The following is a 27,135-nucleotide window of genomic DNA, read 5'->3' on the forward strand; positions in this document are numbered from 1 at the left end:
CAGTATATATATATATATATATATATATATATATATATATATATATACCATGTTCATGTCAAGTCTTTTATTTAGCATATATTTCAAAGTACTTGAATTTAATAAGGGCTTAATTAAACGATTGAAAACGGCTATAAAATGGATAATGGTAGTAGTATTTCTGTTTTATGGGGGGAAAAAAAATCTTCCATCATAGCAGCTGCTGTTGCATGTTGCCAGAAGTGGTTTATGTGATATTTATGGAGCAATGACATTTCATGCAGTTGTTGATCTGGAGTGGAAATGACAGATGGAGAAATTAAGTTTCTTTGTTCATTATGTCTGAATGAGTCTTTGTGTCAATGACTGAGGGGGGAAAAACAACTAAAAAGGAAACATTCTGAATTCTGTCATGTTTCTAAATACATTATTCTTTGTGTATATGAATAGGCATAATGAGATGGCAGTGAATTAGTACTCCACAGTGGCTCTGAAACATCCGTGAGGAATTTTTACATGTAAATATCAGCTTTTCAAGCGGAGCACTGAACATTTGGTGTGTAGTTTGTGGTGATATTACAGATGCAGCGTTATAAATCAGTGCTTGAGTGTGATGTCTGACAGTGGGAGATTTTTGACCATGATTCTGCTTGTTGTTTTCTCACAGAGCCATTACTCTGGACAATACGCTGGTCATCCTGTCCACCGTGGCCCCAGATGCTGGAAGATACTACGTACAAGCTGTAAATGACAAGAATGGCGAAAACAAGACTGGCCAGCCCATAACACTGTCAGTGGAAAGTAAGTCTGTAGAGATTTAGAAGATGTGCTTGGACTTCCTCATGTGGGCTAAAATTAATTATATGATATTATAGATGCCAGCTACTGTATTAAAACTAGGGATTTGCATATATTAAAATTCTGACCAATAATTTTCATGTTATTGCCAATACACTCTTTTGTTTTTGAAAATATTGGTTTATTAAAATTTGTTTATTTAAAAAATTTGATTAGAAAATCGTTTTAGAAAATAACTGTTTTAGTTTTTAGTAGGTTCTAAATTTGTTTATAAAATAAATAAAGAAGTAAAATAATAAACACACACACACACACACACACACACTTTTTAATTTTTTATGAACAAATTTATTTATATAAAAAAGCACTACAACCTACTAAAAACTAAAACAGTTTGAAAGTTTGAATGAATATATTGCTAGCTCATATCTGCGATGAAAATATATACATTTTATCGATATTTCAGGTTAAGGTTGTACTTTTTTCAAAAAAATAATTTAACAAATACTAAAATGTAAAAACTAAAATTACTAAATTAAAAAAAAATACATATGAACGATTTGATGCTAATATTCCAATAAATATATTTGTTTATTTATTAATTTTAATACTGTGACACTTAGTACAGTGAAAGAACAAATACATATGCATATATTTCTGTTCTCATTTCCCCATGTTCATATGCGAAAGAATGGAAGTACCCCTGTAAATATTACAAAGTTTTGAATCTTGCCTTTCTATTTTAGACAACATGCTGTTTAAATGAACATATAAACCTGTGAACAACAGACTATAGACGAATACATATTTGTGACCCTGGACCACAAAACCAGTCATAAGGGTCAATTTTTTTGAAATATAGAATAAATAAGCTTTCCATTGATGTATGGTTTGTTAGGAAAGGGAAGTATTTGACTGAGATACAACTATTTGAAAATCTGGAATCTGAGGGTGCAAAAAAAATCTAAATATTGAGAAAATCACCTTTAAAGTTGTCCAAATGAAGTTCTTAGCAATGCATATTACTAATCAAAAATGAAGTTTTGATATATTTACGGTAGGGAATTTACAAAATATCTTCATGGAACATGATCTTTACTTAATATCCTAATGATTTTTGGCATAAAAGAAAAATCGATAATTTTGACCAGTACATTGTATTTTTGGCTATTGCTAAAAATATACCCCAGCAACTTAAGACTGGTTTTATGGTCCAGGGTCACATTTGCTTTCTGTCTGTGACAGTGCTTTGTTTCAATCTCGCAGCTTCCACAGCGAGAATATTGACAGTTATGGATTGTACTTTATAAGAGTTTCAGTATATCAGAGTCTCCCAGCAAACCAGGATATGATATTTTTGAGTCTAATACAGGAGGAACTAAAGAATGGTGCAGAGACAGTGAGAAGATTAGAGATCGTGGGCGGTGTGTGTGTGTGTGTGTAGAGGCCAGTCCTTCCCAGAAGCTGTAGTTGAATATCAGTGCTTTACAGAGACTGTCTCTGACGGACCTCCACACACACACACACACACACACACATAACTGCCATGAGAGCAGATATATAAGTTCCTCTTCCAAACACAAACCTGTCACACTTGCTGTAACACGTACAGTATATCGGCTGGCACTTACTACATCTGGACACACTCACACCTGAAGATGACAGATCGGAGTTCTATTAAAAACACTCACTCGATAATGTCCTTTACCTGTGTGTCATAACACACTTGCTCAAGCTCTCATCGTTTTCTCATTCTCACATTTCTTTTCTGCTGTAGATGTTGGTGGTCCTGCAGACCCCATCGCTCCCACCATTGTCATCCCACCGAGGAACACCAGTGTCATCTCCGGCACCTCTGAGGTCACCATGGAGTGTGTGGCCAACGCTAGGTGACTGACCTCTGATTCCTTCACAGTTTGAATGAAAGGAAAATGACTTTAATTATGGTGATTATGAGGCGAGCAGTGGATTGAAGTCTGTCAATTTTTTTCTTTTTCTCACCACTTTTCTGCAATTATTTCATGTGACGTACAGACTCCATTGAAGCTTAGTCTTATGCTTTTGGATTTTATCAACTTAATTTTTTTACGAAATTTCTTCAGGAAATGCAAAAGTAGTAAATGAATGTTCTGGAGTTGACCAAATCAATGGCATGATATTAATTACAAAAGACAAAAAACTGTATACAGCTTTTAAAATAGTGTTTACGAAGTGCTTCAAAGACACAAATATTTACTTAAAAGATTTAAATTTTTATGGATGGAGAAAAAAAATAAGAGCACATGGAAATAAAAGGAATAAGAAATGAAACACCAAGCATTTGCATAATTAAATAAATGATGGTTTTTGTTGTAAAAAAAATAATTTTGTTATTTAAATAACATTTCTAAAAAAGTCATAAAAATAAAATAATTTTAAATTACAGTGAAAGTCTGTGGTAAAAGTCAATAATTTTTATTTTTTTTTAGTATTTACAAAAATAAATACATTTTACATTTACCCAAAATGTATTTTAAGATGGAAAAGATGGATGGAAAAAGTGGATCACCAGCTTTCTGACAGATAGGCAGCAGCTAGTGAGACTGGGGAAATTAATGTCAAACAGCCGCTCCACCAACACTGGTGCCCCTCAAGGTTACGTCCTCTCCCCACTGCTCTTCTCCCTGTACACCATCGAATGCACCTCTGAAGACCCCCTCTGTCAAGCTCCTGAAGTTCGCAGATGACACCACACTTATCAGCCTCATTCAGGACGGTGATGAGTCTGCTTACAGACAAGAGGTTGAGCAGCTGGCTGTCTGGTGCAGTCTTAACAACCTGGAGCTCAACACGCTCAAAACAGTGGAGATGATCATGGTCTTCAGGAGAAACACCCCTGCACCCCCCCTAATTACCATCATGGACAGCACTGTAAAAACAGTGGAGTCATTCAGATTCTTGGGAACCACCAATCTCTCAGGACCTGAAGTGGGACACTCACATCGACACATCGACATTGTAAAAAAGGCCCAACAAAGGTTGTACTTCCTTCACCAGCTGAGGAAATTCAACCTGCCACAGGAGCTGCTGAAACAGTTCTACTCAGTCATCATCGAGTCTGTCCTGTGCACATCAATAACTGTCTGGTTTGGTTCAGCTACAAAATCAGACACCAGTAACCACAAATACCAGGACAGACAGGCACAAGAACAGTTTCTTCCTCCAGGCAATCAACCTTATATATCCCCCCCATTGTGCAATACAGATATGTGCAATATCCTTATATTTATTTGTTACCACCTCCATCCTAGTACATCCCTGCATCTCACTTTATTCTATTCCTATTCTATCATCTATAGCACAACTGTACATACAATTTATTCTATTTTATTTTATTTTAATAAAAAAAAAAAATTGTCCCTTCGAGTACATTTTAGCATTTGAAAGGTGTATTTCCTTCAGCAATGCTGTTTATACCATATATTTCATATGTTTTAAATATATTTTGGCCAGGTAATTTTATTTATTTTTTTTTATTTTTATTTTTTGCCATTTATGGTTTCACATACTATTTTTCAAATGCAGTATTCAATGTATACTGCACAATATGAAAATGTATTATGTAGCATATGTTTTAAATATATTTTGGCCAGGTAATTTTATTTATTTTTATTTATTTTAATTTTTTGCCATTTATGGTTTCACATACTATTTTTCAAATGCAGTATTCAATGTATACTGCACAATATGAAAATGTATTATGTTTTAGACAGATAGATATGTATGCATTGCTAGTGTTTTCTCTGCTATCCTCATGTGTATCACCATCTTTAAATGGTCATGACATGAGTGAATTATAAAACATTGAAATGTTAACAAGAACAATAAAAATTTTAACCATAATCTTTTTTCTACACCATTTTAATTCTCTATCAGGCCACTAATAAAGCTGAGCATTAGTTGGAAGAAGGATGGTGTTCCGGTGAGGAGTGGACTGAGTGATTTTAACCGTAGACTGACGGTGTTGAGTCCAGTGGTCAGTGATTCTGGCTTCTACGAGTGTGAAGCGGTCCTCCGCAGCAGCAGCGTTCCCTCTGTCAGCGCTGGAGCGTACCTACATGTGCTCGGTAATACACAGTTATACACCAGTTTTTTCTTGTAAATTTGAGTGTAAATAAATCCACAAGTGCATTAGAAATCCATGAATGACATGTTTTGTGCCATATTCTTTATTTTTGTAGCAGTTTTTTAAATGTATTTCCCCCCAAAGTGCATTACGTAACTTTTACAAGCCGCTTTTGGAACTGTACTTTTAAGACTATAATTTAAATCCCCTCTGTTTTGATTAGCTAGCCTCACCATAATGTAGTACATGCTGTTGTACATTATGCCAGGAGATTGAATACTAAAAAAGTGCTGATATACAAATGTTCTACTGTAAAAAAAATAAAATAATAATAAATCATTTTCAGACTAATATTCTGCTCATTATAATCAGTGTGCTGAGTTAACCTCTTCAATTCAGCACAAAAATCGATATTCACTGAGCAACAGTGAACATGTTGAAGCTAATGAGCATATGCAGAAGAAAAGAAGCCAAATGAACAGAAAGTACCGTAAAAAGACATTGCAGCAAAGCTTGACTTGGGTGACAGTTCAATCATACATTGTGCCTGTAGCTCAAATAAAAGCACTGATGTTACAGATTATTATTTTTGCTGAGTACTATTTAGCAAAAATGCATGAAAAAAATACATTAAAAAGATTTAGTAAGCCAACTAGGAATTGTATATGTGACTAGTCACTATTTACAGTTTATGTCTCCTTTAGGGCCATTTTCCTATCTATATCTCTATGGAAATGTTCTGTTGTCAGAGTGAAATCAAAACGCCTGAACAGGATGTTTTCAAAAATCCAACAATAGTCCTATTTATTTGAAAATGTTCAATCTTGCTTCCTGTGTTGTTTGTCTGTGGTTTTCAAGTGCACATGTGGAGGTCACAAGCCTCTCTCTCTTGCTCTTTCTTTCCTGCAGAACCACCTCAGTTTGTGAAGGAACCAGAAAAACACATCACAGCTGAGATGGAAAAGGTAGTGGACATTCCCTGCCAGGCCAGAGGTGAGACGCCTTCTGACATCTCACCCTAATGAGGTTTTTCAAGCATCAAGTCCTTTTTTTCTGTTCTTACTGACAGCAGCATGCTGCACAAAGCACCCACAGTTAATCAGAATACACACACACACACACACACACACACACACACATTTATTATTATTATTATTATAAAAATATATATTATATATATAATATATATTTTATATTTTATATATAATTCAGTTAGTTTAATAATTAATACATTATAATTTATTTATTTATTTATTTATTAATTAATGTATATGTGTGTGTGTGTTTACATTATTTTTATAGTAATAATAGTAAGAGTAATGATATGTATACAGCATTTGTTTATAAACAATATTTATTGTTTATTAATTTATTTATTAATGTTTAAGAAATGATTTATTCTTACATAATAAATTAAATAGAATAAATGGGAATAAAATATAATATCTTTATTTATTTTATCTTTATCTTTATAAATGTATTTATACATGTAATATACTATACATTTATTTATAAATGTAATATACTATATATTTATCATAACTTAATATACATTTTAATCTATATTTCATATATTATTATTACATTATTATATTTATTATTTATAATATTTTATTGTTGAATTCATATTATTTTATATATCATATTATACCGTTTTCTCTTAATTCAATTGGTCACCTTTACATATATGCCCATTCATCTCAGGTGTGCCTCAGCCTGATATTGTGTGGTACAAGGACGCAGTACCCATAAGCCCCGTGAAGACCCCGCGCTACAGAGTGCTGGCAGGAGGTAGTCTCCAGGTTAACGGCCTTCTGCCCGATGACACCGGAATGTTCCAGTGCTTCGCCCGCAGCCAGGCCGGAGAGGTGCAGACCAACACCTACCTCGCCGTTACGAGTGAGTTCATCTGCCTATCCCTCTCTACACCTTTCCTCTCTGCCTCACATGCTCTCATACACTAATGCACAAATACATGTGCACGTTTATTTCCTCTGCCTCTCTCTCTCTCCGTCTGTCTCTTTCTCTCGCAGAAAGGCTGTGAATGCCATACCGACAATGCCTTTCTGTCTTTCTTTCTTTCTTTCTTCCAGTCTTCGTTCTCTCTCGTGTCGCTGATGTGCTTTTTGTCGGCGTGCTAAAGCTGTGATTAATACCCTGTTGTGAGGAAGAGTTGTGGGGAGGAGAGAGACCGACAGAGAGATGGGGAGAGATAAAGAGGGCTTTTATAGAGGACTGACTGAGCTTATCTTGCCGCTCAGAGACACATAGAGCTCTCTAAAACACTAAACACCAGAGCTAGCCGCTATTTACCTCTGCTTACTGCTCTTGGATATGGACAATATTGAAGTTAAAGGGGTAGTTTATCCAAAATTAAAATCTTGTCATGTCGTTCCAAACCTGTATGACTTGCTTTCTTCTGTGGAACCCAAAAGGTGATATTTTGGGGAACTGATTTTGTCCAAACAATGGAAGTCAATGGGGTCCAAAACAACACTGGACAATGAACTATGTGGCCCTGGATCACAAAACTAGTCTTAAGTAGCATGTGTATATTTATAGCAATAGCCAACAATACATAGTATTATCGATTTTTATTTTATGCCAAAAATCATTAGGATATTAAGTAAAGATCATGTTCCATGAAGATATTTTGTACATTTCCTACCATAAATATATCAAAACTTAATTTTTAATTAGTAATATGCATTGCTAAGGACTTAATTTGGACAGCTTTTAAGGCGATTTTCTCAATATTTTTATTTTTTTGCACCCTCAGATTCCAGATTTTCGAATAGATGAATCTCAGCAGAATATTGTCCAATCCTAACAAACCATTCATCAGTGGAAAGCTTATTTATTCAGAAATCTCAACTTTAACAAATTGACCCTTATGACTGGTTTTGTGGCCCAGTGTCACATATAAGGTTTTGTTCTCCACAGAAAAAAAAGTAAGTCATACAGGTTTGGAATGAAATGAGGGTGAATCAATAATGACACAATTTTAATTTTGAGGTGAAATATTCCTTTAAGTGTTATCAACCGCCCACCTCCAAAATCTCAATTTAACTTGCTTGTCTACATTTCCCAGTGAATTGTTTTTTGTTCTGTTGTTCAACTTTTTGTCTCATACCTGCTTTCATTCCGTTGTTTTCTTTACTTGTTTGGTTTCTAAGCCGCGCTTTGATCCGTGTGAATGGAGTTTTGTGTGATTTCCCAGCGCTTGCGAATGCGAGGAGGTGTTTGAACTTGCGTGTGCCGCTATACGTCTCTGTTTCTCATGCAGTTGCTCTGCTTCTCTCACAGGCATAGCACCGAACATCACAGCAGGGCCTTCCGACAGCACTGTGATTGACGGCATGTCAGTTATCCTGCACTGTGAGACCTCAGGAGCGCCCCGTCCTGCCATCACCTGGCAGAAAGGTGAAGAACACATCCTTCATTGTCTCCACTCACACATCATTTCAGAAGAACAACTACAAAGTGTCAGCTCCCAGGCTACACTTCACCTCAGCGCCGCTCTGTTCCTCTGTTTTACCTGCTCTGGCTGGTTATTTTCTGCCACTCTATTGCAATGTCACATTGACATCTTATACTGTTCTGATGTCATCAGGCATGAAAATGATTTGACATAAGCTACAATTATGCAAATATACATACAAAAAAAATTATGTATGTACAATACAGTTTGGGGTCTGCAAGACTTTTTGATGTTTTAAAAAGAAGTCTCACCGAAGTGGCATTTATTTGATTAAAAATACAGTAAAAACAGTAATATTGTGAAATACTATTATAATTGTAACTGTTTTGAAAATGTAATATATTGTAAAATGTAATTCATTGCTATGATGAAAATTCTAATATGCTGATTTGGTGGTGAATTATTATCAATTATTATTGGTGCTCATTTATTAATAATGGTTCTTATTATTACTGTTAATTTCTTGTTTTAAAGGTTCAATGAACAGCATTTATTTAAAACAGAAATCTTTTGTAACTATGTCTTGTATGACTGTCATTTTTGATCAATTTAATGCTTCCTTGCTGAATGAAAGTAGTAGTTTCTTTCTTTCTTTCTTTCTTTCTTTCTTTCTTTCTTTCTTCCCAAACTTCGAAAAGGTAGTATATTATGGTTTCCACAAAATATTAAACAGCAAAAACTGTTTTCAGTTTTGTACTGTTGACTTACCCCAAACTTCGAAAAGGTAGTATATTATGGTTTCCACAAAATATTAAACAGCAAAAACTGTTTTCAGTTTTGTACTGTTGATAATAATAGCAAATGTTTCTTAAGCACCAAATCAGTATATTAGAATGATTTCTGAAGGATCATGCGACACTGAAAACTGGAGAAATGACCAGTGAAAATTCAGCTTTGCCATTGCAGAAATACATTTTAAAATCTATTAAAATAGAAAACAGATATTTTAAATTAATACTATTTTAGAATATTACTGCTGTACTGTATCTTCGAACATTACATGTTCAAATACATGAATATGACAAAACAAAAACATTAAAAATATTAATTATTTCAAACATTTGGCCAGAGGCCAAAATAATCCACTGAGGGTCGTAATTTACTGTGATTTTACCACAGTAAAAGGGTGTCGTTAAGCATGACACAAAGCAGAGTGTTTAAAACTCCCTTAAAAATGTTATCAGCTTTCTTGAACAGCCAATCTACTTCTGTTTTCCCTTTCAAGTTTTAATAAAAGTCATTGTAGAAGCTTCAAATACATCTTTATCCATAACTATCTGAAATATAAGATATCGTTTGCCACAAAATTACGATTTTGTAAGGAAATAATTGTATAGAAGACCAACAAATTCGAGGAGAATGCCCGTCCCCTGCACCGTGCTTTACATTTCATGCTGGAGCAGAAGGATAGTAAATAAGCATGCTTGTGGCTTTAAAGGATTAGTTCACCCAAAAATGAAAATTCTGTCATTGTTTACTCACCCGTCTGTTGGTCCGAACCCATATGACGTTTCCTGTGGAACACAAAAGAAGTTTAAAGGAATTGTCTTGGTCCCTCATCGTCCTAGCTCTTTGTGTATAGCTATATCTGATTAGTAAACAAATAATTCATTTGAGTCAAAGCTTTTCAAAGAATCAGTTGCAGCTCACTGGAAGGGAACATTCAGTTCATCATAACTTAAAATTGAAGGCAGTTTCTCACATAAAACTACAGCATGATTTCAGAAGACTTGGAATATAGCACATGAGCCATATTGACCACCTTTATTATACTTCCATAGAAGCTTGAAACCTTCACTCAATATCCTTCTCGCAGTATTGACATTTTTTTATTTCCCTTTAACAATAAAATAATCCTCTAAAAAAGACATTTTGTGTTCTTTCAGTCTATTGTGAATGCAGATTTTGTGAGCTTAAATCGGATAGTTTAATAAAGATGTAATTTAAGATGACTAATAATATAATATAATATAATCTTTTTTTATTTAATAAATCATATTATTTAATTGCATTAATAATTAAAATTGCGTATGTTTTTATTATAGGTTTATACAAAAAAAAAAAATTATCTTTTTCTTTTTCTTTTATATAGGCTTTATATTTGTAATGCAACTTGGCTGATTTTATACTGGTTTATATAAACCAAGTTGCATGTCAAACATTAAGCCTGTAACAATGTTTACATTGTAACAAAAATGACACTTATGTATGTATGTCTGGGTATTTGTTCTCCACAGGAGAACGAGTGCTGGCAAGCGGTTCGGTTCAGCTCCCGCGGTTCACTCTCCTAGAGTCAGGAAGTTTACTCATAAGCCCCTCCCACATATCAGACGCCGGCACCTACACCTGCATGGCCAGCAACTCCCGAGGTATAGACGAGGCTTCAGCCGACCTCGTGGTCTGGGGTGAGTGTGTGTGTGTTTTGAAGTGTATAGATCACAGACTATCTTTGTACTTTAGGATGTCCATGTTTAAGTGTGTTTGCAGGTTTGTGTCATACACCTGTGCATATACTGATGTGAATTTCCTTTGTTTTATCAAACAGCACGTACACGCATCACTAATCCTCCTCAGGATCAGAGCGTCATCAAAGGAACAAAAGCCACCATGACCTGCGGTGTGACGCATGACCCCAGTGTCTCAGTCAGGTGCGCCCACATACACTTGACTGCAAATAATTGTTGTAAACACAAAACACTTCGCATTTTTTTAAGCTACTTTTATGCTAATGCAACCATGTGGGTGGAGAAAAAGAATAATATTTAGCTAGATTTTAACATTTTTTTTTAAAAATTATGAATGTTTTATCTTCAGAATGCTTTGTAGGGCATTACTATACAGTTGCTAAGGGATTTTAGTGCATTGCTTTGCAGTCCCGAGGTGTCTGTAATATTATTTAGTCCCTAAATACTCTTAAGGTACAACTTGAGATTTTATCGTATTTACATAGTAGTAAATGTAATGATCCACAGTTCTAAAAATGTGGGTTGCTAGGGTATTTTTTGGTGATTTTGGTTCTGGTTCTGGGTCATTGCTGGGCCACTACTGGGTGGATTCTAGATAGTGATACACTGATCATGATTTTTCATGGCCGATTCAGATTTTTTACAAGCTAATTGGCCGATTCCGATGCTGATTTTTTTCTTTGTTCGAGCAAATTTATTTGTTGTTTATTTGTTCTATAACAAGTAAACTGCAAAATATCTGTAGCGATTTGAAATTAGAGGCAACCATTGCATTTTAATCACTATCCAAACAAAAATGTAACACACATGTAGCATGAACACTTGTTTTTGAATTAGATACTTTCATAATAATTGCATAATTTTAAGATTTAAAGCAAAAACAGAGTGGTCTGACTTTAGATCTGTGAAACTATGCTACATAAGACACCTGCACAAAACAAAAACTACAGACGACTGAATAAAAATGCAAATTCACTTTCTGACAGTAAGTGGCGCTTCTGGAACAGCAGCAATATAGTGTTTCCTTGGTTGCTGCTGTAAACAAAGCAGCGCTGCACTTATAAACATGCTTTTACACAAAACTATTGATCGCCTTATGTTAATTCATGCCAGCACGCTAGGTGGAGCTGACCAACAATGCATTTTTCCTGTTTCTTGTATATGGATTTAATATCGTCCGCTGCTTATTAATATACAGCAAATGATCGCACCTGGTCTGAATAGCCCAATAAGGATCTATTGTTTTGATTCAAAAGTGTCATCGTGCCATTTTTTTGCGTTCAGTGTGAAAAGGCATTAACAGGCATTATACGGAGATAAGAGGAAAAGAAAATGCCTGAAGACGGTCAGATCTCTTCAGTTATACATTCATGTATCTCCTCATCCCCAATTCAGTATTTAGGATTTTTTTCTAATATTTGGCGCATCGCGAACAGTGACTTTGCTCTGCCTGCTACAGTATTTTCTCCTCTTTGCGACCATCTTCAGTGTCTTTGGCCTCTGTTAGCATCCTGTTTACAGATTTCGTAATATTTCCACACAAATGACATTTTGGGAAATGATTGCAATGCAGTTTGTGTACAATTCCTGGAATAAAGCTCGGACAAAATAAAACAAACAAAAAAAAAAACTCTAGAACTTGAGATGCACCAGTCGACCGGCCATAAATCGGAACCAGACAGTTTTTTCTCCAAACATGCCGATTCTGATTTATGGCCCGTTGACTGGTGCATCTCTAGTTCTAGAGTTTTGGGTGGTTCATTACAATTTGTTTGCTAAAAAAACATTCTTATTGACAATCGAACAACTGCTAAACTAACGGTAACATAGCCATTTTGTTTGCTTATATGTTTTTAAACAGCGTTGGCAATGGAGCACCTAGGAATGTCTTAGTAGGAATATCTCACATCCAACTTGGAATGGAATGCAAGGGTTGTTAAAATGCTTAACCCTGAGTATGAGCCCTAGTGATAGTGATGCATGCCTTAGCAATATCATAGTCTCCCATGTTTCACGGGATTCAAATCCTGATGGATAAAATCGTCTAGCATTAATGATGCCGCACCAGCGTGAAATCATGAGCCATTACATTATCTCAACATTTACAACCCCCGTATAGTTCCCCAGAATCCTTTGAATCTGCCTGCAATCCCAGTGCGCTCAATTGGAAGTCTACAGCTTCAACCGTCCTCCATTACAGCAGTCCGACATCGAGGAGTGATTAGAAGGCAAGATTCAGACTCTCATTAAAAACCTGCAAACTTCCAGGGTTCCTCTCAATGAGAACCTGAACTTCACTCAGTGACGGCTTTTAAGAGTGCTTTTTTTTTTTTCAGTGATTCAGTCAGGCTCCCTCTCTGTCTTCCTCTTCCTTGTCTTTCTCTCCTCCTTAACCTCCTTCCGAACACCCGTGGAGGCTTTTCGCTTATTTCGTAAAGAATGAGGGATGAGAAGGAAGGGTAATTGTGTTGGATAGAAGCAGTAATTGATAGCAGCATTAAAAGGATTTCCAACAAGCCAGGCCATGATGCAATTAATCATGAGTGTTTGTGAATGCGTATCTGTTTCCAGCGTGTGTGTGAGAGTCTTATCGATTACGCAGAGCTTGGACACATCTGTTAGAAGCTTCTGATGACCTTGGATGTTCCCTGATCTCTGTGCATTGTCTTTGTGATGAATGTAATATGTGGAACTACTCTGTTAAATACTCTGCTTCATACACACAGGTGTCATACGGTAACTATGTCTGCCAGACCAGCGGCACAAAGGAACTGCTGCTTTGCAGGCAATTAAATGATCAAATAAATCATACTATCAAATGTTGTCCTTTCCAAAAAGTTTGTTTTGGGTGGCTTCAGGGGTTTTAGATGGATGCTAGAACAGTCTGGGTCGTTGCTAAGGTGTTACTAGGTAGATACTAGAACATTCTAGGTGGTTGCTATGCCATTATAAGGTGGACGTTAGTGTATCAGGTTGCTAGGTGAATGCTAGAATGTTCTAGGTGGTTGCTGAGTGTTGCTAGGTGGATGCTAGAACGTTGTAGGTGGTTGCTATGCTGTTATTATATGGATGTTAGTGTATTTGGTTGCTAAGCCATTGCTAGGTGGATGCTAGAATGTTCTGGGCGGATGCTAGGGTGTTACTAGGTGAATCCTTGAGTGTTTTGGGTGATTGCAGGGGCTTTACTAGATGGATGCTAGAACAGTCTAAGTGGTTGCTAGGGTGTTACTAGGTGGATGCTAGAACATTTTAGGTGGTTGCTGTGTGGTTTTTAGGTGGATGTTAGTGTATTTGGCTGCTATAGGCCATTGCTGAGTGGTTGCTATAGTGTTGCTAGGTGGATGCGAGAATGTTCTGGGTGGTTGCTAGGGTGTTACTAGGTGAATCCTTAAGTGTTTTGGGTGGTTGCAGGGGTTTTACTAGGTGGATGCTAGAATGTTCTGGGTGGTTGCTAGGGTGTTTCTAGGTGAATCCTTGAGTGTTTTGGGTGATTGCAGGGGCTTTACTAGATGGATGCTAGAACAGTCTAAGTGGTTGCTAGGGTGTTACTAGGTGGATGCTAGAACATTTTAGGTGGTTGCTGTGTGGTTTTTAGGTGGATGTTAGTGTATTTGGCTGCTATAGGCCATTGCTGAGTGGTTGCTATAGTGTTGCTAGGTGGATGCGAGAATGTTCTGGGTGGTTGCTAGGGTGTTACTAGGTGAATCCTTAAGTGTTTTGGGTGGTTGCAGGGGTTTTACTAGGTGGATGCTAGAATGTTCTGGGTGGTTGCTAGGGTGTTTCTAGGTGGTGCAAGAATGTTCTGGATGGTTGCTAGGGTGTTACTAAGTGGACGCTATAATGTTCTGGGTGGATGCTAGGGTGTTACAAGGTGGTTGCATGGGTTTTATTACTAGATGGATGTTAAATCAGTCTAGGTGGTTGCTAGGGTGTTACTAGATGGATGCTGGAATATTGTAGGTGGTTCCTATGCTGTTATTACATGGATGTTAGTGTATTTGGTTGCTAGGCCATTGTTATGTGGATGCTAGAATGTTCTGGGTGGTTGCTAGGCTGTTAACTTGGTGGATACTAGAGTGTTCTAGATAGTTACTAGGATTTTACTAGATGGATGGTGTGGTTGCTAGGGCATTATTAAGAGGTTCCTAGGTGTTTCAGATGGTTGCTAGGTCTTTGCTAGACGGTTGCTGGGGCGTTTCTACTTACTTCTAATATGTTGCTTACAGGTTTTCAGGATTTTTGATGTAGAGGATTGAAGTAGTGAAGAGTAACCTAAATCGTAACCTAAATTTTCCCTATCAATTCAAACCCAAATGGATCCAATTACGTCCCACTGTACAATTTTTCCACTTAATATTCTGTTTGACTCCGAAATATGTCACATTAGAAAGTGCATTGTATTGGATTTGATTTTATCTGTAATTGAATAAATTAATAAATGGTTTAAAAAATGATGGTCACAATAATGGTCTCGAAATGAGCTGATATTTGTAGACTGTTGTTATTGTTGGTGTTTGTGTGTGCATTCAGGTTTGTTTGGGAGAAGGAAGGTCAGGTGATCATCCTTCAGTCTCTGCCTCGACTGCGGCTGGATGTCAACGGGACGCTGCACATCTCTCAGACCTGGTCAGGTGACATCGGCACATACACCTGCAGAGTGACATCGGTGGGCGGCAATGATTCCCGCAGCGCGCACTTACGCGTGAGGTCAGAGATGAAAACCCACTTCCATCATCCTCTGTGCTCTGTTCCCTAGCCACGAAGTCCTTCATCTCTTCTGATCATTTCTTTTTGATTTGTTCTCTCTCTGCTCGCTGAATCGTATCTCATTCAGTTTTTCAATATCCCTATTTATCACCTGCTCTCATTCTGCCTCTTTTTCTGTCTCGTTGCCTCCATTTTTTAATTTAATAGCACAGCAGTTATTGTCTGCCCTCTTTTTTCTTTTATTTCTGTTCATCTTCATCTTTCTCTTTTTATCTATCAAACATATTGTGATTCACCCTGTCTCTTTCTTTTTTGTGTAATGTTCATGTCTCTTATCGATTGATGCAGCAATCTTATAGTCATTTTATACTCACTCATTCATTTCCATGTTTCACCACTGTCTAACATTCCCATTCTCTTAAAACTCTTCTTTTCTTCATGTCTTATGTAAAGAAAGGATAATGAAAAAGTGGTATTCTGTACTTAATGTATATGTTGCATTTACAGTTGATGATGAGAGGTTGTAGCTTCTTGTTAAATTCAATAATGTTGTTAAAACTTGACAACTAGTATTTAACATGGATGGTTCTAAATTATTCATTAATGTACTTGTTTTATTCAGACATCATGGAGTGCACATTAAATGGCCCTGAAAAGTCAAGACTATCTCACGCTTTTACATTTTAAATAACATATTGCCCACAGGCAGTTACCTCATGCCCCTGAGAACCCCAGCGCAGTGTTAAGCACCACAGAGAAGAGAGCTATAAACCTGACATGGGCCAAACCTTTTGACGGGAACAGCCCTCTCATCCGCTACATTCTGGAAGTGTCTGAAAACAGTGAGTAAAGACCTCATATGTGGATCATTAATCTTGGGCAAGTTGTGTGACATTGATGTAGTTACCTTGTTACGAATTTCAATGATGATGTTTTGAAAGTCATAATGTAAAATAGAGCAAGTTATTATTATTATTATTATTATTATTATTATTATTATTATTATTATTATTATTATTATTATTATTATTATTATTATTATTATTATTATTATTAATGTTTGTAATATGAATAGAAATGATTTGTTTATCATAATTATAACATTACTATTATTATTATTATTATTATTATTAAAGCAATACAATTGATATAATTACAATACAGTATAATTGTCTATAATAATAATAATGTTATTATTATTATTATTTAACATCATTAAACTAAAATTAACATCAATTAACTTTTTTATAATAACATCATCATCATCATCATTAATAATAATAATAATAATCATCATCATCGTCATCATAATCATAATCATAATTTAATATGAATACAAATGTTTGTTTATAGTAATAATAATAATGTTGTTATTATTAAATGTCATTAAAATAAAATGAACATCATTATTATTATTAATACTACTACTACTTCTACTAATAATAATAATAACAATAACAATAACAAAAATAATGTAATACGAATACAAACGTTTGTTCATAATAATAATAATAATAATAATAATAATAATAAACAACGACCATAGTATTTTTTGTACTATTTAATATTATTGTTTATTATAGGGTTCAGCAAACAAACAAACATTAAAAAGTAATTGGTGCTACGTTATCGATTTTTCATTTTACCATATTGATGTATGACTTTCTGGGTTTTTTGAAGCACTGGTATATAGAACGATTGAACTTGAAAGGCTCTTCAGTGGCTTCATAGGACCTTAAGAAGATTGTCCTATGCAAAACCTCTTTTTTAATGTTGGTTTAGTTCTTCACCTAGCTCATTATGTATTCTTCATTATCTGCTCTACACAGATGCTCCATGGACAGTCCTGTTGGCCAACATCGAGCCGGAGTCGACTGCTGTAACCGTCAACGGGCTCATCCCGGCGCGCTCATACCAGTTCCGCCTGTGTGCCGTCAACGACGTTGGCAAGGGCCAGTTCAGCAAGGAGACTGACCGGTGAGCGAATCGCAGGATCCTAAAGCCTGACGAGTATTACAGCTGTGCCCTGTTTGACCATAAAGATAACTCTATCACTCTGTCACAGCATGTGAATATTGCCTGTGCTCTCGTGGGACAGTGTCTATAGGAGGATTTATCTGTCTGAACACTGTGTGTATATGGCTGTATTTTTCTGGGATGTGTTTATGTGTGTCAGTGTATCTTCCAAGGATCAGTGTAATCAAAGCCCCCGGCGTGTAAAGAAAGCTTTTCGACACCTAAATTAGACATTCAGCAAATTCCCCCATCAGAACGGACACAAATCCCTCTAGTTCTCCTGAGGTTTGAGACAAACCTCTTCTAGCCGAGATAATCCAAACTCAGAATATACAGGTGAAAACCGGCTTATATAAAAGAGAGAGATCATATTATGACTATATTACACCTTAGACGGTATATATCAGAGATGAACCATTTGCATTATAATGAATAGGAGAAACTGTCTAGAATGAAAGAAGTCCCGCCTTCCAAGTAAAAGAGCCAATGGCTAGTCAGCAGTTTCATTGTTTGGTGTTTGTGATAGTTACAGACTGGACCAATCTGAAAAGAAAAAGAAAATAAAACTGTTTTGAATGTTATTTTAACCTAAAAACTACATTTACGATACCAATGTCTGTAATGCTAATTTGAAATTGCGTTTTTGCTGTGACCTGACTTTCCTTGAAAGAGACTTTGGTTACATCTGAATCTCCTGGTCTTAATTTATATTAGACAACATTTTGTAATGTTATATTAGCATTTTTATAATGTGAATTATTATCTTGTGTTAATCTTTAAATATTATCTTTTGTTTAGTGGTCAACCGATATATCGGTGAAGGCAATATATCGGCCCATATTTGGCATTTACAAAGAATGTAAATGGTATAAAAATATACCATTACCTGGTCTTTGAGAAAATGTATTTACCAGTATATAATGATTATTATTATACTTGAGTTTATAACTATTTGTTTATTAGTGAAAAATACTATAATAAGGTTACAGAATTTAGAAGTTCTGTTTATTTATTTTTTTATTTTTTTGTAATATTTTGTAAAATAAATATACATTTCTTTGCGTTCTAAATGTCATTTACCTTTAAATTAAATAGTATTTTATATATCGGCTTTATATTGGCCATCAAAAAATCCATATTGGTTGATCCCTGCTCGTGTTTATCTTCTTTCTCCAGGGTGTCTCTTCCAGAGGAGCCACCCAGCGCTCCGCCTCAGAACGTCATTGCCAGCGGCCGCACCAACCAGTCCATCATGATTCAGTGGCAGCCGCCACCAGAAAGCCACCAAAACGGCATCCTGAGAGGATACATCATCCGGTGAGACATGTTTACTCATGTCTGGGGTCTTGCAGTATCTTAAACCCTTCTCTGTTTTTTGCACGTTTCACTCTTAATCTTTTTTAATATGTTTTTCCAAGGCTGTGCCAATATGACTCTTTTCCAGCCGGTCTAGATTCTCTTTCCCCACAGCTGGTTTGTGGGTGAATTTGATTGTATTGTATTATTTCAAGGCTACTTCAGGATTTGAGCACTTCAGGGCTTTGTCCTTGCTGTCAGCGATGACAGTGAAATGGACTTTTTGTTCATTTATTTATATATTTTTCCTGTTCATCACTGAGGAAAGCTGAAGGCCGTTTTTGGTATTGCAAACATAAGTAATGGTACCTGACCTTGGTCGCCCCATATGGTCCTCAGCTCAGTTCAGGGAAAACACACAGAATGCTATGACATTTCTAGAATGGTTCTCTGTCTCCCTCTGTTGCTTACAGATGGTACTGCAGTACAAAAACCAACAGATCTGATTATGATTATGAGTAAATGACAAGGTGTATTTTTTGAGATGCTTATCAGAGCCCTTCAGAGAGGGTTATCTGGAGGAAATTATCTGCCCTGTCAAAGCTTTCTGTCTGTTAAGATCAGAAATCTCTGCATCTGTCCTTGACAATATGACCATCTGCTAATCTCAGGTATCGTCTGACCGGTCTGCCTGTGGATATCCAGTATAAAAATATCTCTAACCCTGATGTCACCAACCTGCTTCTGGAGGATCTCATCATCTGGACTAATTATGAAATTGAGGTGGCGGCATATAACGGAGCTGGACTGGGTGTTTACTCCCATAAAGTTACAGAGTGGACACTCCAAGGAGGTGAGGGTTTAGAGATCCCATTCAAAAGTTTAGCATCAGTAAAACTGATTGATTGATTGATTGATTGATTGATTGATTGATTGATTAAATGTTTGAAAATGACAGTAAAGTCATTCATAAAACAACTTAAGGTTTTTACTTCAAATAAATAACGTTTTTTTTTTACTTTTTACATTTATCAAACAATCTTGAAAAAAAAAAAGTATATATCACAGTTTGCAGAAAAATAATAAACAGCAGAACTATTTTGATTGATTGATTGATTGATTGATTGATTGATTGATTGATACTTTTATTCTTAAAATGTTTGAAAATGACAGTAAAGTCATTCATAAAACAACTTAAGGTTTTTACTTCAAATAAATAACGTTTTTTTTTTACTTTTTACATTTATCAAACAATCTTGAAAAAAAAAAAGTATATATCACAGTTTGCAGAAAAATAATAAACAGCAGAACTATTTTTAACATTGATAATAATAATAAATATTTCTTGAGCACCAGATCATATTAACACATTAGAATGAAAAATGGCTGGGGAAAAAAACAGAAAAAATGGCTCACAGAAATAAATTCTATTTTTAAATATATATTAAAATAGAAGACAATATTTTAAAATGATACTAAAGTTTCACAATATTATTGTTTTTGTGTATTATTGATATTATATTATTATCTTATATTATTGATTAAATAAATGCAGCCTAGCTGAGCATAAGATACTTTCACAAACAATGGAACCGATTGGAAACAATCGGTTCCAAATTTCCAATAATCGGGTATTCGATAAGACGTGCATTTTGATTCCACTTAACGATTCCCGCATTCGCATTTTAATGTGATTTTAAACTATTTAAGTGCAGGAAGGGAAAGAACTTGCACACTGTTTGTGTGCAGCGCACACATCTGAAGCGCGAGCACAGAGAACAGTGGTCCCGATGCATGTTCCCGACCTGTGTCTGTTCTTGAACTGTTCCGTGCATTTCCACAAAGGTTGTTCCAGGCCAGAACTGACTTCTCTTTCACATTTATCGACCAGTATGCACGAAATACGTCAGTATATCATCATAAACACAGCCGTTTTTTTTGTCTTAAGTGAATGTAAACAGATGAGAAAGAAAACACATGTGTAACAGTATTTTTAGATCTGTGTGTGTTCGGTGTTAAAGAGACAGTCGTCTAATAAACGTGCTGCCTATCATTAATGTTAATCAAAGAACAAAAGAAAATCATTGACTGAATATCTTTCGTAAATTTAATGAGGATTAATCAATATTTTATTTATGAAAAGAAAACTATACAGTGTTTTTAAACTTTTTATTTCAGAATCTGTACCTGACATTTGTTCAGTTTTATTTATTTATGCTATTGCTAATTAATTTGTTTACTTGTCTAACAATTTAATGTTTGAAATTTGTATTAGTCTAGTTGTTTTTTTTTTCTGTGGTATTTTTTTGATAAAACCATAGACATAAAACAGAATAAATATGTTTGACATCTAAATATTTGACTTAAAATGTGTTTAATGGATTTTTTTATCTTATTGGAATCGAAATTAGGAATCGATAAGAATCGGAATCGATAAGCAGAATCGGAATCGGTAAAATTCAAATGATACCCAACCTTAGACCTTTTTTGAACATTCATTTGTGTATTTACTGATTTTTTAAATGCTTTTTAAGGAATAAGGTATCAAAAAATATTTACTAATAATTATTAGTAAATGACATTATTTTAAACCTGTATGTTTTTTTTTTCAATCACGAATGGATCATTTATGTAAAGTATTCTCTTAGCTCCTTTCCATGAAATATTGGTTTCAAAAGGACAAAAAGTACTTCATGCAACTTGTGCACTAAATTCAAAGTTTTGTGAAGTCGTACAATAGTTTTGTGTAGCAGACTAAAATTGTAATTGTTATTTACTGAAAATCAAAGTTTGAGGTCGCTGTGAACCGTCGTTGAGTAAAGAGCAGCGTAAAAAATCTTCAAAATTGTTTTCCGTGGAAAAATGACAGTGTATGTGTTTTGGAACAATATGAGGCATAGTTGAGTAATAATTCCTTTAAAATATCACTGCTTAGTTGTGAAGATGCTGCTGTGTGCCATCTATAATTTGCGAAGTCAGAGCTAATGAATCTTCTCCGTCAATTTTCTGGGGTGTAGCAGCCGAAATGGGTTACCAAAAAAATAAGTCTCATTTGTTTCCGTCACTGTCTTCCATTTTCCATTTTACCTGTCAACTAGTTCCCACCATCGCTCCAGGCAATGTGAAAGCCGAGCCCGTCAACTCCACCACAATACGCTTCACCTGGACAGCCCCGAACCCGCAGTTCATCAACGGCATCAACCAGGGCTACAAGGTAAACGCTGAAGGAATGAGAAGAAATCTGCACTCAGACCTGAGCTGCTGAAAATGCATTAAACGCAGCTTTTATTTTTAGGTTATGTAGTTTGTTGAGGAGATTTTTAATGCGAGGGTAGCCAAAGGTCTCTTTCAGCTCCTATATGCTCATTCCTTTGTTTTTGTTTTTGCTGAGAGATCCGGAATTGATCCTCCTGTCACTCTGCTTCTTTATAGCCAGACTGTCTGCGGACAAAATTGTTTAGGACAATTACAAAATGGAGACAGTCAGCCGGACACATTAGTCTTAATAGCTTATTAGCCAGGTTTAGGCTCGGTCCCAGACAACAACAGCTGGGATTGGAGAGAATATTTGTCGGCAGGCTTTTTCTTCTCTCTGTGGACTCGTTGGAGAACAATCTTATAACTCTCATTCCCTCTTTAGTGCCCTCAGAGGAGAGTTTCAAGTGTCTATAAACTTTGAAATGGCAAATCATCCACAATAGTATTGAGAAAAGGGAGGAAATCTTTGACCGTTCAGCCATTCTCAGTGGAGAATAAATCTAGCGCTCTGATAGTGTTATTTGAACACCATTATGCAAATTAGGCATTGGTGCAAACATGCCCACAAAATGTGTGTCAGTGCTGTTCAATTTTGCACACCAGTTCTAGATTATGCAGGTTATGGAAGATGTCATATTTAGTCTTTCTTTCTTTCTTTCTTTCTTTCTTTCTTTATATATTCTTTCTTTCTTTTTTCCAGACATCAGAATTAGCTTAATAAAAGTATAGCTTAAAAAATAGCTTGACTAAAACATTTTGGTCTTCTCCAATCTCGAGGATGCAGCTTTTATTTTATTTTATTTTATTTATTTATTTTTATTATTATTATTATTATTATTCTTATTATTAATATTATTATTATTTTATTTGTATTTTTTTACTAACTATTGTGACCCAGACATCAAAATTAGCTTAAAAATGCTTTAAAAAAAACAGCTTGACTAAAACATTATCTTGCTCTTTTCCATTCTGGAGGATGCAGCATTAGGACTATATACTATTTTATTATTTTTTTAACTATTATTTTATGTCACTGTTGTGACCAAGACAATAATAATCAACTTAAAATGTTTGATTTAAACCATTATTATTGGTCTTGTCCATTTTTATCAATTCTGCAATGATAGCTAGACAATGTTCAAAACAATAAGGAAACAAGATAATAATTAATAATATTGAAAAATTAACATAAAAAGTAAAGTAAAAGAAAGAAAGTAAAGTATAAAAAAAGTAAGTCAAAGTAAATAAATATCCAAAACTGGATACTTTATTAATCTCTCGCTCTTTTTAGCTGTTAGCATGGGAGCCAGGAAAGGAAGATGAGATGACGATAGTGACGGTTCGGCCGAACTTCCAGGACAGCGTGCATGTGGGCCACATCACCGGCTTAAAGAAGTTTTCCGAGTACTTCACCTCTGTGCTCTGCTTCACCACACCAGGAGACGGTCCTCGCAGTCCTCCACGACGTCTGCGCACTCATGAAGACTGTGAGTTCCTGTTCCAACACACACACATTCACACTTTACATGGTTATTGTTGATGTTCAGGGCTTTCCATTTCAAGAACCAGTGGAAGCAGGATGACCTCTGACCCTGGTTTTAATGGAAACCACACTCACATCTCACAGTCTGATCTCTGGCCTGTATTTTCAGCCCCTGGTGCTGTGGGTCACCTGAGCTTCACTGAGATTCTAGACACTTCTCTCAAAGTCAGCTGGAGAGAGCCCAATGAGAAGAACGGCATTCTGACTGGTGAGTTATCAACAAATATTTCTGTTACGGAAATGATATTCGTTCCATTGATGCCTTGTAAAAAAATCATAGAATTTTTCTTATATTGTTTTTAGAAAACGTTTTTTTTTTTTTTTTACTATTTGAGGATTTAAACATCATATATTAATCTTATATATAATATTTAATGTATAATGTATTTGTATTATTTGTATTATCAATGTACAATGTATTTGCTAGTTTTTATTTATATCATAAATGTATGAATGCATGTAATAACTTTCAAATATTTTATTTAAATTGTATTTAATTATTTTATTTTATATTTATTATTTAATTATACAACAACAAAAATAACAAAAGTTAACTCCTCAATTTCTAGACCACAACACTAGTTTAATTCTCTGAAATGAATATACAAATTTTGCAATATACAGTATGTGTTTGTATTCATTTAAAATAATTACAAATAATTATTCCCAAAATATTTCCAAAGTTAACTTCTCAATTTCTAGACTTTAACCCTGGTTTAATTCTCTGAAATTAATAAAGAATATTGTTTTATTTTTTTATTATTAATTTCATACAATTTATATTATAACATAATATAATAATATAAAATATTTCATATTTGTTTCCTAGGGTATCGTATATCATGGGAGGAGTATAACCGTACTAACACACGGGTTACACACTACCTGCCAAATGTTACTCTGGAATACAGAGTCACTGGACTGACCGCTCTCACCACTTACACCATTGAGGTGGCTGGAATGACCTCCAAGGGTCAGGGTCAGCTGTCATCTTCAACCATCTCTTCAGGAGTACCGCCAGGTAAAGCACACACATGCACAAACCAGTCAAAACATCAAACTAGTAAAACCAGACCGGAAAGGCTAAACATGGTCTAACAGGGGAAGAGAAAACAACATACTCTTTCCATGAGTTCCCTCTGAACTAGCTTTAGACCACCACTGGTTTTAGAGCTCCCATTAAAGGACTACAGAGGCTTATAAAGTTAAACATCTGAGCCCTCGTTATTGCATCGATGCAGCACCAACACATGCAGCCCAGAGCCGCAGAATAACTGACAGGAGGAGGCCCTGGCTGCGTGGAGTTCACGATTACGACTCCCACGACAGAGATCGTTTCTTCTTTATTGTTTCATTAGATGCTCTGTGGCTTCCAGACTCAAACCATGTACAAGTCGCACACATTCAAAAGTAGATGTAGACGTATAAAGATGAACGGTCATATTCTCGCATCATGTTACCCTTATTACCCAAAGTTATGCAGAGCCTGCTGCTTTCATGACATCCCCACAGTGTTTTATTGGAGGCATATTTCATCTTCTGATAATAAGCTGGGTAGCAGCTGTGAGTGTGGAATGATTTGTACCAAAGTTCTCGTTCATTTCTGCCTTTCACACAGACATTGAACTGTGGGAAAACTGTTTTTAAAGTATATTTAGAGCTGCTTGCTATGGTTGCAGTGTAACAACAACCATAGATATGTATAGGCAGATGCCACATTCCACCACCATCTTGAAACAGTCAATTTGTCGTCACTCACAGTAAAAATCAATGAGATTTCCAAGATGCCACAACATTGTGCAGCCTCTGGTTGTAAAAACCAACATTTAAATTCCTGAAGTAATGAGATTAATTTCACAGGTAAGACTGGTCATTCATTGTTTATTTATTTATCTGTATACAAAGCCTCATTTTACCAAAAGGGGGAGCCATAACACAGCCAAACATTTTCACAATTCAACATTTCTTTAATGTTTGGATCCTGAAACAATCTGTTCTACTCAGCATTTATTGCCAGATTATATTCAGGACTAAATAAAAAAAAAAAAAAATGTAATGTAATGTTTTGTAAACTAAAACTCACTTTTCTCTCCCAATACAGAGCTTCCTGGGCCTCCCACAAACTTGGCCATCTCAAACATTGGTCCTCGATCGGTAAACTTGCAGTTCAAGCCAGGATACGACGGCAAGACCTCAATTTCTCGTTGGCAGGTGGAGGCCCAGGTGAGTCACTCGTTATTCACGAGGGTGAAGTTTTAAAATTGTTGATTTGATCTTTGTATGAACCTCTCTTTTGCATGAATCTCTCTCAGGTGGGTGTCATTGGAGAGAATGAGGATTGGGTGATGGTCCATCAGCTGGCCAACGAGCCTGATGCTCGCTCTCTGGAGGTCTCCGGCCTCAACCCCTACACCTTTTATAGGTGACGCATACATTTATTTATTATTATTTATATATATATATATATATATATATATATATATAGTGTGTGTATCATTTTAAATTGACTAAGTTTTAATTTTGTAATGGGCTTTTATCATTTTTATTGTACTTTTCAATATTTCTATATAGTTTTAATTTATTTTTATTTCAGTTTTAGTGGTTTTAGTACTTATTTAGTTCACTAATGAATAAATACATATCTCAGTATTAAATGAGTAGTTGGTACTTTATTTACTTCGTTAATACTTATTTCAGTTAGTTGGCAAGGCAACATTTTGTCACGGTCCGTGTGGAGAGATGAGGCGAGGATTCAAAGATGCAGTAAATGGGCTCTTAATTAATAACAAAAATAAACAAAACTAACAAAAGCTACCCCGAGGGTAAAAACAGGCAGGAAGGCCTGGGGCCCGTTCTTCGTACGTCACTAACTCAGTTAGCTAGATTTGATTGTTGATGATTTGGCATGATCTTGGATTGTTTGGTTCTTCGAAGAGCAACAGGTCCGTAAGCTTAAACCTGCTCTAGAGCAGGCTTATTTCATGTAAACAGGTTTAGATCGCATCTTTTTAAGCAGAATTGATACTTAAAATCTGTCCGCTACCACCGCTACTTTATTACAAGAGTACCCTACTAATCCAGGGACAATAATTTAGAATAATAATCATTTAAAAATTAATTTAAAGATAATATATTGTTGTGTAGTCTTTAATACTATAGACACAGCCTGAAAACTCGCTGAAGATTTATTCGTCATAAAATAATTACTTCATAATTGTATTCGAGTCTTACACAGATAATGTAGAGTCATGCATTAATTTGAGTGGTGACAGCTATTATGGGAGTGGCTTGATGGAGCACAGGAGATGCAGATAACATGATTTTGACCCTTAAGAAACTTTAATTAATGCGGTCACTTAACAAATATGTTCAAATATAAAATTTAATTTGAAATATGAATTGCTAATTACTACATTGAAATAAAAATGTAAAGCTTGTACAAATACTGGAAATCGTGAATAGAAATAATTGGGAATCATGTAAAAAA

At 35.4% G+C, this 27,135-nt stretch overlaps 1 protein-coding gene across 1 annotated transcript in view; it reads left to right on the forward strand.

Annotated features, from left to right (window-relative positions):
• Window positions 1-27,135, forward strand: part of sdk2b (sidekick cell adhesion molecule 2b) — a 332,871-nt gene that overhangs the window by 269,486 nt on the left and 36,250 nt on the right. The window contains exons 5-23 of the mRNA XM_016480739.1: window positions 647-780; window positions 2,555-2,666; window positions 4,693-4,883; window positions 5,792-5,875; window positions 6,587-6,781; window positions 8,189-8,305; window positions 10,601-10,768; window positions 10,909-11,011; window positions 15,359-15,535; window positions 16,241-16,377; window positions 17,365-17,512; window positions 18,728-18,868; window positions 19,519-19,700; window positions 21,946-22,061; window positions 23,397-23,592; window positions 23,758-23,856; window positions 24,478-24,669; window positions 25,750-25,871; window positions 25,961-26,070. Coding sequence (XP_016336225.1) covers window positions 647-780; window positions 2,555-2,666; window positions 4,693-4,883; window positions 5,792-5,875; window positions 6,587-6,781; window positions 8,189-8,305; window positions 10,601-10,768; window positions 10,909-11,011; window positions 15,359-15,535; window positions 16,241-16,377; window positions 17,365-17,512; window positions 18,728-18,868; window positions 19,519-19,700; window positions 21,946-22,061; window positions 23,397-23,592; window positions 23,758-23,856; window positions 24,478-24,669; window positions 25,750-25,871; window positions 25,961-26,070 — 2,724 coding nt within the window. The remainder of the gene's footprint in view (window positions 1-646; window positions 781-2,554; window positions 2,667-4,692; window positions 4,884-5,791; window positions 5,876-6,586; window positions 6,782-8,188; window positions 8,306-10,600; window positions 10,769-10,908; window positions 11,012-15,358; window positions 15,536-16,240; window positions 16,378-17,364; window positions 17,513-18,727; window positions 18,869-19,518; window positions 19,701-21,945; window positions 22,062-23,396; window positions 23,593-23,757; window positions 23,857-24,477; window positions 24,670-25,749; window positions 25,872-25,960; window positions 26,071-27,135) is intronic.

The sequence above is a fragment of the Sinocyclocheilus anshuiensis genome, unplaced genomic scaffold, assembly GCF_001515605.1.
Source record: "Sinocyclocheilus anshuiensis isolate Anshui unplaced genomic scaffold, SAMN03320099.WGS_v1.1 scaffold1833, whole genome shotgun sequence".
Classification (NCBI taxonomy): domain Eukaryota; kingdom Metazoa; phylum Chordata; class Actinopteri; order Cypriniformes; family Cyprinidae; genus Sinocyclocheilus; species Sinocyclocheilus anshuiensis.